This window comes from Lynx rufus, unplaced genomic scaffold (assembly GCF_022079265.1).
Source record: "Lynx rufus isolate CCGP_SWC_20201006 ecotype Redwood Valley unplaced genomic scaffold, mLynRuf1.p SCAF_18, whole genome shotgun sequence".
NCBI lineage: Eukaryota > Metazoa > Chordata > Mammalia > Carnivora > Felidae > Lynx > Lynx rufus.
The window spans coordinates 22,731,734-22,744,051 of record NW_025814832.1 but is presented as its reverse complement, the minus strand read 5'-3'; the positions used below and the strand labels follow the sequence as shown (position 1 = coordinate 22,744,051).

The 12,318-nt window shown below is 61.6% G+C and overlaps 1 protein-coding gene across 1 annotated transcript; it reads right to left on the bottom strand.

Moving 5' to 3' along the window:
* Positions 1 to 1,218: 1,218 nt before the first annotated feature.
* On the bottom strand, positions 1,219 to 12,091 carry SAMD14 (sterile alpha motif domain containing 14). Its single transcript, XM_047081051.1, has 9 exons — positions 12,049 to 12,091; positions 6,104 to 6,270; positions 5,379 to 5,667; positions 4,507 to 4,594; positions 4,333 to 4,407; positions 4,067 to 4,226; positions 2,747 to 2,866; positions 2,506 to 2,661; positions 1,219 to 1,672 (listed from the first exon to the last, which is right to left on the bottom strand). The coding sequence occupies exons 1-9, from the start codon at positions 12,089 to 12,091 to the stop codon at positions 1,517 to 1,519; spliced, it is 1,254 nt and encodes a 417-aa protein (XP_046937007.1). The 3' UTR covers positions 1,219 to 1,516.
* Positions 12,092 to 12,318: the final 227 nt, after the last annotated feature.

Genomic DNA, 12,318 nt, shown 5'->3' with positions numbered 1-12,318 from the left:
TCCACCCTCCCCACCAGCCCCTCCAACAGGCGCAGATGGTGCCGGTGCCCCCGTACCTCAGTTTCCTCTGAAGCCCCTCTCCCAGCACAGACAGCAGAGAGGAGCAAAGGGCTGAGTCCCACGGACAGGACCCTGGCCATAGCAGGGGTGGCCTTGAAGCCTGAGCCCCTGAGCAGGAATGAGGGGTGTTGGCATGCATTGGGTCCCGTCCGCCACTCCAGGCAGGGGGAGATGGAGGGGGACTTCTAATCAGAGCCCCCCTCCCCCAGCCCCACTGATAACTGGCCAATCCTCCAGAAGCTGGGCCAGCTGCCGGCCAGTGCTGCTGAGGACAGGGGACCGTCTGAAAGCCCCCTCCTTCCAAGGACAGATAGAGGTCATCCCTGGGCCGCCGGGGATAGATCCCGCCCCTACCCAGGGGGCTGGCCCCACCCTTCCTTGTGGCCCAGCGACCCAGAGCCTGCACTGCCTGCCGGTTTCTGGAACCCACTGAGGCCCAGACGGGAACCAGAGCAGATGGGGGAGAGTGGATGAACCCTTCCAAGAGATTGCGGGGGGACTCCTAGATGGTGCCTCTCTACCCAGCTAGCGTGAGGGTTCACCTGTTCAGTACCACCTAGGCACTGGTTGGGGGTATCCTGTCCCCCCCCCCCAGCTCCCAAGTTTGCTCTGTCCCCAGAGAGGTCTCAGGTGTCCTCTGAGGGAGCAACAGACGTGTGCCCTGTGTTAGAGGGCAGGTCAAAGACCAGGCCTTGAATGGGCCCCAGAGGGACAGATCTGTATGGCTGTCATCTCACCACTGGGACCCACAGGACAGGGAAGGGGAAGGGGAGGTTTTCATCCTCCCTTCCTGCCCCTAAGGTCCTTGCAAAGATCGCGTGGGATGACCATGCCGCTTTCTCCGCACTCCCGTTCAGGAGTGTAGACCGGGAGTCTACCCTGAGTGCAACTTGCTGCAGCACCTCCCGGCCTCCCTGGGGAGCACGGAGCTCTCCCAGCACACCGCCACCTCGGAGAGCTGGAGAGGGACAGCTCTATCCACCCACTCCTGCTGAGGTGCTTCCTACCTCCCTCAGCCCTGGGACCCTGGCCCCATCTCAGGGCCTCTAGAAGGCAGGCAGGCAGGCCAGGCAGGTGTCCCAGCTCACTGCCGGCCAGCACCGCCATGGCCTGAGGGCAGAGGGTCAGACTTGACCCAGGTGCCTCAGGGCTCCCAGACCTGTTCAGCCCTGGCCGCTCTGCCCTCTGCCCATAACCTGCCAGCTCCCCTAGGGACTCCTTGCCAAACGTCCTTAAAATTGGATTTATCACAGGGCCCTCCCCTGGGGTCTCCCTTTCTGGGGGATCTGGGTCCAGACCGAGTGACAGGGTGGGAGAGGGCACGTACCCCCCTGAGAGTGTGGGGCCAGGCCAGCCCAAGCTTGGCGCCCAGGCCCCGCCTTCTCGCTGAGGCCTGTGCCCACCGAGCCCGGCGGCCGCCAGCGCCTGGGTGCCGGTGCCTGCCCCTCGCCCTCCCCTAGCTTTTCTTGGCCTCCTGCTCCCGGCGCCGGAGTTTCTCGCGCTGCCGTGCGGCCTTCTCCTGGGCCTTGCGCTCCTTCTCAGCGGCCGCTGCCAGCTCCTTCACCTTCCGCTTCACTAGCGCCCGGTCATGCGAGTTGCTGAGCCCCAGGCTCTGGGGGAGGAATTCAAGGGTGAGGGAACGAGCCCCAGAACCGCCCGGAGCCCTGGCCAACCCGAGCCCCAGGTTCTCTGTGCCCCAGGCGTAAGCTCTCTTCCACCCCCCAGACTTGCCTGTGGACCAGACCCCGCAGGGCAAGAATTCGGAAGGGGAGCCTTCGGAAAAGATGCCAGTGGAGGATCTTTCCAGACCCTTACTTGGCCCCTGCCCCCACCCCTGGCAATCCTCAGCCCCCGTTCCGCCACTCTGGATTTCAGCCGTGGCACGACCCCAGCACCCCCGGGGCCCACAGAGAGCAGGTGATGTGCCCAAGGTCACACAGCTAGTAAGTAGCCGAGGCCCCTCCCCACTCAGACTCCCTGGGGACTCTCCTCACCACCCCTTCCCCAAGCAGGGTAACAGAGGGTGGGGAACAGGCCAGAAACTTCCCAGCACAAAGATCCGAGGTGCGCCCCCTGACCCCCCCTGACTACCAGCACCCTCCCAGACTGAGAATCAGACAAGGTGATCAGGGAGAGGCCTGGTTTCTTAGGACACCGGGAGACTCGGAATCAAGAGTCAGGTGATACGACAGTCGTGGAGGTCAAGGTCAACCTGGAGACTGGGGCTGGAGCTTGAAGGTCAAACTGAAGACCTGCGCTTGAGTTTCGAGGCAGACTGGGGACCCATGCTCGAGTCCAGAGATCAGGCCATGGACCTTGCCCAGGGGTCAGAGGTCAGGGAATGGCCTCGAAGGAAGTGAAAGGAAAGGTCAGGGTGAGGGGGTCCCGATCCCGGAAGGTTGCCTCGGGCTCCAGCTGGATCACGGCTCTTCTCCTCTGACCCACCTTCAGTTTGCTTCCATCCAGCTGCAGGAGCTGGGGCCCATCCACCTGCCGCGCGGCGAACTCAGCGGCGTACTGCTCCAGGTTGAGGCTGTGCAGCCACTGGCCCACCTGCTGGCTGGTCCAGTGGTGGACAGTGGGGAGAGGTTCGTCCAGGAACTGGGGTGGAGACCAAGGACAGTGAGGAGGGGTGACCCGGCCTGTGGCCCGAACACCCGACGCTCCGAGGTCAGGGCTTACTCACCTCATCCGAAGATTGGGACAGCGTGTGGTAGGGGTAGGAACACTTGGTCTCCTGCCGGGGACCACTGGGGATCTTGGGGCTGCTGCTGGGGGGTGTGGAGTCATCACTCAGGGTGGATTCCTAGACGGGGGGGGGGTGCGTGCTGAAGACAGCTCACCCGCAAGCCCAAGGGAGCCCCCCCCCCCGCCCCGCGCTCCCAACCCCCTGCCCCCTGTCTGCGTGGAGCTGAATCTGGGGACGGGGCACCAGTGCCTCCTAGGCATGAACCAGGAGCCGGGCAGGCACATATGACACGGTGACTCACGGGAGGCATCAGGACGTAAGGCTTCTGGGAGCACGTGGGGCTAGAACTGAGGCAGAATAGTTAGCAGGAATGGAGGAGGTGTCACTTCTTACAGGCAGCCAACCAGGATTCCCCCAGGCTAGGTCAGGGGTCCCCCTTTGTGCCTCCCCACCACAGCCTCCGGCACCCTGGCTGCTAAGTGCCTGAGTAGAGACCACAAGCTCTCTGAGGCCCTGGGCTGTGTGTTCACTATGTCATCCCAGGGCTCAGCACAAGGGAAGGAAGAGACGCAAGGAGTCCGTGGAGGGAAAGAGGCAACAAAGAAGCGCCGGGTCCGAAGGAACTCTTTCTCCCCCGAATTCCCAGCTTTCTGATCTCCTCTGCCCCGGGAGCACATAAGGCACAGCCACGGAACAGGCTTGGAGCCTGGCAAGCAACCCACGCGGTAAGTCCTTCTCTCTTCGCCTTATTCTTTCATCTACTCGACTGGGGCAGCGTGCCTGCGCTTTGGGACAGCAAAGCAAAAGCATGCACTTGGAGCCTTGCAAACCGTGGAGGGCGGCACGAGCATGAGCATAAGCAGAGACTGTTGCTTCTGTCCCCCGGTGTCACTTCTCCCAGAGGGCGGCGAGCTTCCTAAGCACTGGCTAGTCTGGGCCCCACTCATCTCTGTCGCCTCCAGGCCTCACCCCACCACACGGGGAGCGTGGGGCTAGAGCCGAGCCAGGCAGGAGACTTAGCCCGAGGGGAGGAGGCCTCAGGCTGGGGCGGGGGCTGGGGATACACCAGGGGAAGCCCAGTGTTCACTGACGCGTTGAATTCAGTAAATGAAACGACGAAGGAACGACTCAGCGTGAGCGAACAAGTGAATGAACTCCGAGAACGAGAACGGACGAACTAATGAGTCACCGGATGGCTCCGTGGGTACACAAATGGACTCGAGGAAGGCCTGGATCCCAGCCCGAGCCAGGGTGAAGCGTGCCCTCGTGTCACCTGAGTCTGGGGCCGGCACGAGGGCAGGAAGGCCACGGGCTCACCTGAGAAGCCGACTTCTTCGGGCTGAAGCCCTCGTGTTTGGGGGAGCAGGCGGGGGAGGTGGTGTTGCCGGAGGACGCCGAGCCCTTGCCGCTGTCTGTGAACCAGGAAAAGGGCAGGAACGGGGAGCCCCCTGACCTGCCGGACCCCTCCACTGACTCCCTGCGGAGAGAGCACCCTGCATGGGTGGGGGGCACCGAGCCGAGGGCCGGGCCCACAGGGAACCACGGGCGGAAACCGTGGCCGAGGGGCTGTGGGCACCACTCACCTGCTGCCCATGGACAAGCGGTTGCTGCTCTTGTCCTTCCGGCTCTTGCTAGTGGATGCTCTGCGTAAGGTGACCCTGTGGGGAGGGCAGGTGGGGAGTGGGGCAGGGCGGCCCGCCGTGCTACCCTGTACCCCACAGCCCCAAGCCTTTGCTGCTGGCCCGTTCTCCACTCACCCCAGGTCCAAGAACTTGCGGCGAGTCTTCTTATCCAGGCCGATGGTGGGGCTGGCAGGCTCAGGGGGGCTGGCGTCCCGGCTGTCATCTTTTGGAGAGGAGAGGGAAGGACATTGCCTGTGGGGTGGCTTACCCGCCTCCTTGAGCTGCCAGGGTGAGGTGATGGAAACCCTTCTGACTTAGGATCAGGTAACTTGGCTCCGGTGCCCTTCGCTAGCTGTGCGACTGAGGACAAATCGCCCTACCTCGCTGAGCTGCCTTTATCTCAGACAGGGGGATGATCACACCTGATCTACAATAACACCTGTTTCACGGGACCCGTGATGACAGCTGCCTGTTTCAAGGAATGTGTGCAAAAAGCCTTATGCAACCCACGGACGCGTAGGGGCCGCTGCTAGTCAGGGTTCAGTTTATCCTGGCCAACTTCTAACCAGCCTTCCGATCTTGGCTCCCATGTCACGCCCTCAGAGAAGCCTTACAGGATGCTCCCCGCTAGGTCCTTTCGCCCTGCTCGGTGTCGCCCCCGCCACCGCGCACGTTTCTCCCATAGCGCTGATTACAGCTTGTAACCCGCATGTTTAGTTGAGAGATGATTTGATCGCTTCCCCCCTTAACCTGTAAGGAATTATTAGATGGCCTCTCCCCCAAACTGCAAGCCTCGCGAGGGAGAAGGCTGCATCTGCTTCCCCACCTGTGTGTCCCCAGTGCGCAACAGAGTCTGGTACACAGGAAGCGAATGCGTGAGCCGTGATGTGTCCTACCCCCCCCCCCCCCCCCCCCCCCCCGTCGCCAAGGTGCTCGGCCCTGCTTGGTCCGCCCGCTGCAGTCCCGGCGCCTGCCAGCAGGGGGCGCCGCCACCGGCCAGAGCTCACCTTCGCTGTGCGGCTCCGCGCGCGGGTGGCGGCGCACGAAGCTGGGCGAGCTGTCCGAGGAGGGCGCCGAGCGCGGCGGCGAGCAGGAGGCGGCGGCCAGGCCCTCGTGCGAGGTGGCGTTGTGCAGGGGCCGGTAGCGTGTGAGCGGCGAGGGCGGCGGCTCGTCTTCGTCCAGGCTGCGCCGCAACCCCGGAGGCTCCAGGCAGAAAGAGCCCCCCGCCGGGGACCCCGGGCCCGAGTGCAGAGGCGAGCGCAGCCGGTGCAGGGGGCTCCCGCAGCCGTCCGTCACCTGGGGGAGGGGGCAGCCGCTCACTGCCAACCCTCCCCGCCTCTTCCCCGAGGGGCTGGGAATTGGTTTCACCCCGCAAACTGCGAGGGGGCCCCCTGAAGGGGCTGGCTGGGCCGTGAGATGTGGGAGATGGGCGGGGGGGGGCAGGGGGGGGGCTTCGGTCATGCAGGCTGGGGTTGAATCCCGCCCTCCTCACTTCCTAACTGCGTGCATTTGTTACTGAACCTCTCAGAGCCTCAGGTCCCTCACACGCATGATGGGAATGATCACACCTTGCGTAAAATTTGACGTGAGCCAGATGTGAATGTTGGTGCTACTACGTCAGAAGTCTGGGAGTGGGGTTTCCCTGGAAAGGGGTTTGGAGGGATGGGGGGGGGGGCGGGGCGGGCCAGAGGGGGGTGGGTAGGGTACGTGTGATTGGGTGGGCTGCCCCGACCTTGCCTCCGGGCCCATCGGAGCCTTCGCCGTCCTCTGCAGAGCTGGCACTGTCCCGAAGCCTGGAGCGGGAAGGTCGGTGTCTCCGGCCCTTGGCCAGTAGCTGGGCTCGGGCCTTATGTAAACTGCTGTCCAGTCTGACGGTCTCTGGCACGGCCAAGTCCAGGTCTGTGAACCAAGTGCGGGGCGGGGGGGGGGGGGACACAGACCAGACCCGTGAGGACAGCAAGCCCAGAGGCCCACCCACCTCAGGCAGCCGCCTGCACTCACACCCCAGACATTCAACCAATGTTTGTGAGTGCCGGGCCCCGGGAGTACGAATGAGACGGAGAACAGGGTCCCGGACGGTCGCCGGGCAAGCCAGACGCGTCAGCACCTGAATGCGGCCGTGTGGGGCAAACGCTCACGGACACCGAGGAGGACAGGAGGGTCCTGTCTGGATGGGTCAGGGGAGGAAGCACCAAAGCTGGTCTAAGGTCTGGGTGGGAGTTTACAAGAGAGGAGGTTTGGCAACCTGCTCTCCGCACGGCGGGAGCACCTCCGGGGCACTTGCGGGGTCGCTCTGTGGAGAGGAGGGCTGGGGATGAGGCCGGACAGATCACGGTAATAACAGCTCCCCTTGAAGAAGCCCCAACGACATGCCAGAAGGTTCACACCTCGCCCCGTCCGCTCAAAACACCCCAGTGAGCGAGGGACAACTATTACGCGCGTCGTACAGCCTTGCAAACTGAGGCTCAGGGAGGTCAAGTTCTTGAGGGCAGCCACCAGCTGGCAGTGGTCCGGGATCCGAGCCTGACTCGTCTGGCTCCAGAGACGGGCTCGCCGGGCCACGCCTGGGGTTGGCGCTCAGACACAGCACTGCCGAGAAGGCTCGCAGCTGAGCCGGAAGATTGCAGCGGCGTCAGGGGGGAAACCCAGGCCCCGGGAGGCCTGTCTCCGCCATCCTGGGGGCGGCGGTGCCGGGCTGGGCCCCGGATGAAGACGTGGAGGAAGACGAGGCAAACCCAGCGGGTCATGCAAAATCCCAACTGCTCCTCGTTTTCCTTCTCATCTGTTCCACCTGGGAACGAAGCCCCCCTCCCGCAGCATCTCCAGGCTCGGCACTGGGGTCTCCGGGAAGAAGATGTCCTTCCCAGACCTCAGGATGGGTTAAGACATTTTCTTCCCCCCCCCCCGCCCCCCCACAATCTCAGGGTCCCCCATCCCATCACTCATGCCTGCCTTGCCTTCCCTGCTCCTCTTTGTCCTGTCTGCAGACACCCCCTAAGCCACCCCAGTTGCTGGCCTGACTTAACTACCACCTCCTGGTTCACCCCCGAAGCCCGGGGCGCCTCGGCGCCGGCCAGGGGACTTGCCACGTCCAAGGCACCCAGGTTCCTCAAGGAATCCACCCAAATGAACCCACCGCCTTGCCTCACACCGGCTTCCCCTTTGCTCCTCGGCTCAGCAGAAGGCCCCGTCATCCACCCAGCCCCCCAACTCAGCCCCAAGCTACCCTTTGCCCTCGGCTGTTAGCTCCACTTTCGACATACCTCTAGACACACTGAAATATTTATGGTGAAACGATGCAATGTTTTGGATTAGGTTCAAAATAATCCAGGGGAATAGGAGTGGAGCCTGGCATACACACGGAGAAGAAGGGGAGGGACAGCAGAGGAAGAAGGGGGAAGAAGTGAGGCAGGGAGAGGATGGGAAGGCAGGGAGGAGAGGGGGACACACAGCCTCCCTGGTCTAGGTCACTATCACCTCCTGCCTCAATTATCGCAAAAGCCTCCAAGCTGATCTTCCCTTGTCCTCCCTTTCCCATTTACGGTCTATTTTCAACACAGCGGTGGCCAGAGTGATCCTGATAGAACATGTCAGCCCTTGTCACTGCTCTGCTCAGAACCCTCTGGGGACTTCCACCTCGCACAGAGTAAGCGCCAAGTCGTCCCAGTGGCTTTTCCAGACTCACTCCGTGCTCCCCTTACCTCTCTGAGCTTCTCCTTCTCCCCCTCGTGCTCCCTCCACTCCTGGCCATCCCAGCCTCCTGGCTCTTCCTCACACAAGCCTCGCCTGCACCTCAGGGCCTTTGCACTTCCTCTTTCCCTTTCCTGCAAGGCTCTCGCCACGGGTTTCTGCGTGGTTCTCTCCTTCACCTCCTTCAGGTCTTTGCTTTAAATGTTTTCTGTCACCGAGGACTTGACTGACCACTCAACTTATAATTCCCTCCCCCCGCCCCAGAACCCCAATCTCTGTTTTTCCCTATATCATGTATCATTCTCTGGCATGCTGTGTATTTTGCTTAGTGTATGGTCTCTCCAGTCATTAGAATGCCAGCTCCGTGAGGGCTGACGTTCCTCTATTTTGTTCACTGCTCTAACTCAGGATGGATGCTGGCACATAGTAGGGTCTTGGTAAATATCATTCTAATGGAAAAGCCGTGGTTCTGTCCATCTGCCTTCTTCACACCTCTGCAACCCGACCTCTTCTCTCCCTTGGGACTGAACCGCCTGAGCTCAGGCCTTCACCAGCCACTTCCCCGAAGACCCAGCCAGCTGAGCACGGCCTCAGCGTCCTTCCATCCTGAGCTCCCTGCCAACGGTCCGCCTCCCTCCCCACTTGTCACGAGCCAGAAGAAACTTCCTAAAGCGCATTTCTGACTGTGTCCCATAATTGCTTGCTTTTGAAACCCAGGGCGGGGCGGGGGAGGGGGGAGGGTTCCAAAGCCAACAACATAAAGCCCATGCCCCTCAGCCCTCCAGGCAAGGCCAGAGGGGTCCCAGCTCCCCCTTTCTGTGTTTCCCACATTTCCTCTGCACAGCAGGCTCTTATAGGGACCATGGTTAAGAGCTGGCTGGCCGGGGCTGAAATCAGTTGTGCCATTTGCTGGGTGACTCTGGACAAGTCACTTACATTTGGATACTGGCTTCCGCGTCAGCAAGACGGGGTCATGGCAGGAGTATGTTCCTCGCAGGGTTGGGTGAGCGTTAAATCAGATCACTATATAAAGCTGTGCCAGAATGCCCGTGGCTAAGGGCTCAGAGAGCACGAGCTGCGGGTGGCGTTGGCGGGAGCGGTACTAACCTGCCGGCCGCACCTGGGTCCCTGTCTCCACCTGCCTCTGCCTGGGCCGCTCCTGCAGCCCTCCTCTGCCCCACCCCTCCTTTGTCCGGCTGCCAACTCAAATCCATCATCCCGCCGGCCCCGCAGGACCGCTGCCCCTCTGCAGGCCTGGCCCTAGGGTCTGGTCGGAAGTGACTGTCCCGTGCCAGTCCGCACGCGGCAGAGGGTCGAGCCCTGCGCCGTCCGCCGTGTTCCGTGAGAGCTGGCGCAGGGCCCGGCAGAGAGGAGGTGGTCAGTCAGTATTGAAGCTAAGTCACCCTTTGGGGACCAGCGCAGAGCCGGGCAGAGACGGGCTCAAGACACGCGAAGGTGGTGACGTGCACGCTCCGCACTTAAGTCCTCTGCGGAGCGCTCCGCACCGTGACACGTTTCTTGTCTCGTCGTGTGGCTGCTTCCGTGTGGGTCCCCCGCTTGCCCCCGCGCTAGAACGCAAGCTCCTCGAGGGCAGTGACCTTGTCTGGCGTGTTCGGTGCTGTCTCCCTGGGGCCTGGAACAGAGCCTGGCACATGATAGGGGCCCAGTGGTATTTGCGGAAGGGACGAAGGCAGGGGCTGGGGGCTATAGGTTCGGTAGCCGGGCTGAGGTCTGGGAGACAGTGAAGAGCTAAGGTGGTAGAGAGAACAGGGAAGAACTTTCCAAGGAGAAGGGATGGTGTGGGCCAGTGGAGGCCGCAAGGAGAGGGGACCGGCCCGGACACCGGGGAGGGTGGACCCACGGGGACGGTCACAGTTGTCCAGACGCAGTGGCGGAGGCTTGGCGAGGGGAGAGGTCCTGCCAGAGGACTGCTAATTGGGACCCCAGCCTTGACGCTGCGCCCCTAGTTCCTTAGCTGCCCCTGCGTCGCTTCTGGGGTTTTCCAGAGGGAGCCCTCTGCCCCCTGATCCCTGACACAGACTCTCCAAGCGTTATCTGCAAGCAGCAAGGACTGAACCACAGAATAAGAATGGCTACCACTCACGGGGCTCTCGCTGTGCCAGGCACCCGTTCTAAGTGCTTTCCGATCACTAGCTCATTTAAACTCCCCACAACCCTAGGAGGAAGAGACTCCGGGAATCCCCGGGGCAGCCTTAATTTGCCTCAAGGCCCACGGCTGCCGCCGAAGAGAGGGGCCAAGGTTACAGGCAGTCTGGCTCCGGAGGCTCAGTGTGTAAGTACTCAGCCCGCTCTACCTCCCCTGAGGCGGAGATGGGAGCACCTTGTGGGTCCAACCTCTCATTTTATAGGTGGGGAAACTGAGGCTCAGACAGGCAAGGTTTGGCCAAAGGTGCACGGGGAGTTCAGGACAGCATCCAGGCCTCCTGGCTCCCAGACCAGTGTTCTCACCGTTCTGGGACGCCTGGACGGCTGGTGCCCGGCCGCCCCGGCCCAGTGAGAAGGGCCCTTTGCTCCTGACTCTGGGCCACCTCAGGACTGCAGGCAGCTTACCTCGAAGGTTCGGAGGTTCGAGGGAGCAAAGGAACTTCTAGGGGGGCTTAAGTGTTTTTGAGACAAGGCGGGGCCCGTCTCTCCTCTGGTCCCTGTTCTACCTGGCTCCCTGGCTTCCCTCCATCTCTGTGTCTGTCTCTCTGTCTCTGTCTCTTTCTCTCCCCAGCAGGGAGTTAGCCCAGCCCTGGGCACTGGGGAGTCATGAATATTTAATTGCCTTTCGAATCAGGAAGCAGGGAAGGCGGCCAGCTACCTCAGCAGGTCTGGGAGCAGGAAAACAGGCAGAGTTGGGGTTAGGGGGTGTTGGGAGGCCCAGAAGCCGAGGTAAGGGGGCGCTCACTTCTGTCAGGCCAGGCCTGGGTGCAGATGGTGAGACCCAAGAGTCTGAGGCCCAGAGGCAGCTGGAGGCTGGAGGAGTCCAGGAGGCAAACCCTTCCTTCCACGGGCCCCAGGGAGGCCAGGAAAGCAGTTTCCCAGGAACCAGGAGGCAGGAGTTCCTGGCATTGCCAGGGCATGTGGCCACACGGGGGAGAACCGGGTGAGCAGGAGAGGGCGGGGAGAGGAGGGGAGGGCAGGTAGAGATGAGAAGGCAGGGGAGGAGAAGCTGGGAGCCCCTTGAGGCTTGTGCACACAAATGTGAGCGTCCTGGGCTCCACACCTGCCATCGGCTTCGGGCAACCGCTTCTGTCTCCACCTCTCCCTCCATGTTCCTTCACCTTCCCTGCTCCCTGACTCCTCCACCAAATCCAGCTAGGAAACAGCCTTTCCACCCCAGTGCATGCTGGGAACTCGGCCCTGTCAGGGTGGTCTCTCCCCATATCACACAATAGAAAGACTGCAGGGGGTAAATGACGGAAGGAGCAGGTGCGCGCATGCACCCCAGTGTGTAAAGAGGGGGGCCAGCCTGGGGGTACAGAGGCTCTGTGCCCTATGCTTTTGATTTCCACGCACATCCTGCAGGCTAAGGTCCCTCACTATGTGATGTGGAGGTAACGTGTATCACCTGTGCTGGGGACACGGGGACACGGAGAGCAGGGAGTCAGGCGGTCTGGAGTTCTAGTCTCAGCTCTGCCACTAACCTGCCATGTGATCTTTAAAGCAAGTCACTGCAGCACTCTGTGCTCTCGGCACCTTGTCTGGACAAAGGGCACACCTCTTAGCATGACTGGGGGGAGTAAATGATATAGCGCATGGGAGACTGGGGTGTTAGCCTAGTACCTGGCATGAGACAGTACTTGATAAATGAAGACCCTTATTGTTGTTGTAATTGGCATAGATAGTAATGACAAAGACCCAGGTTGAAAGGCCACAAAGCGCGCGCGCACACACACACACACTCTGACACACACTGAAGTCCCAGAGGGAATCCCCCCAATGCCGATGGCCTTGGATAGAGTTAGAGCAAACAGAACTTACCAAAAACCTCGTCCGCAGGTTCTCGTAGCTTTGAAGAAGCCATGACTCAAGGAAGCTGGGAAGGATCGGGTGGGAGAGAGAGAGAGAGAAAAAAACGACCATGGATAAGAGGTTCAGGTTGGTGGAGACCAGGGAGCTGCCGCTGGCTACCTGCTCCTGATCTTATGGCCCCTCACCTTCCCTTAGAACTCTTCCTCCAGCTCCTTGGAAAAGAAGTCGCCTGAACCATACTCTGGACTGTGAGAGCTAGGGCAGGAGGCAGAAATAGAA

Bases quoted from the DNA above. Each gene is read 5' to 3' on its own strand.
- SAMD14 (XM_047081051.1), bottom strand. From the start codon at position 12,091: ATGGCTTCTTCAAAGCTACGAGAACCTGCGGACGAGGTTTTTG. The intron at 5,668-6,103 runs GTCGGGGCAGCC...CCCCTCCCCCAG, and splicing joins CCGATGGGCCCGGAGGCAAG to GTGACGGACGGCTGCGGGAG. The intron at 2,662-2,746 runs GTGAGTAAGCCC...TCTCCACCCCAG, and splicing joins TGTCCCAATCTTCGGATGAG to TTCCTGGACGAACCTCTCCC.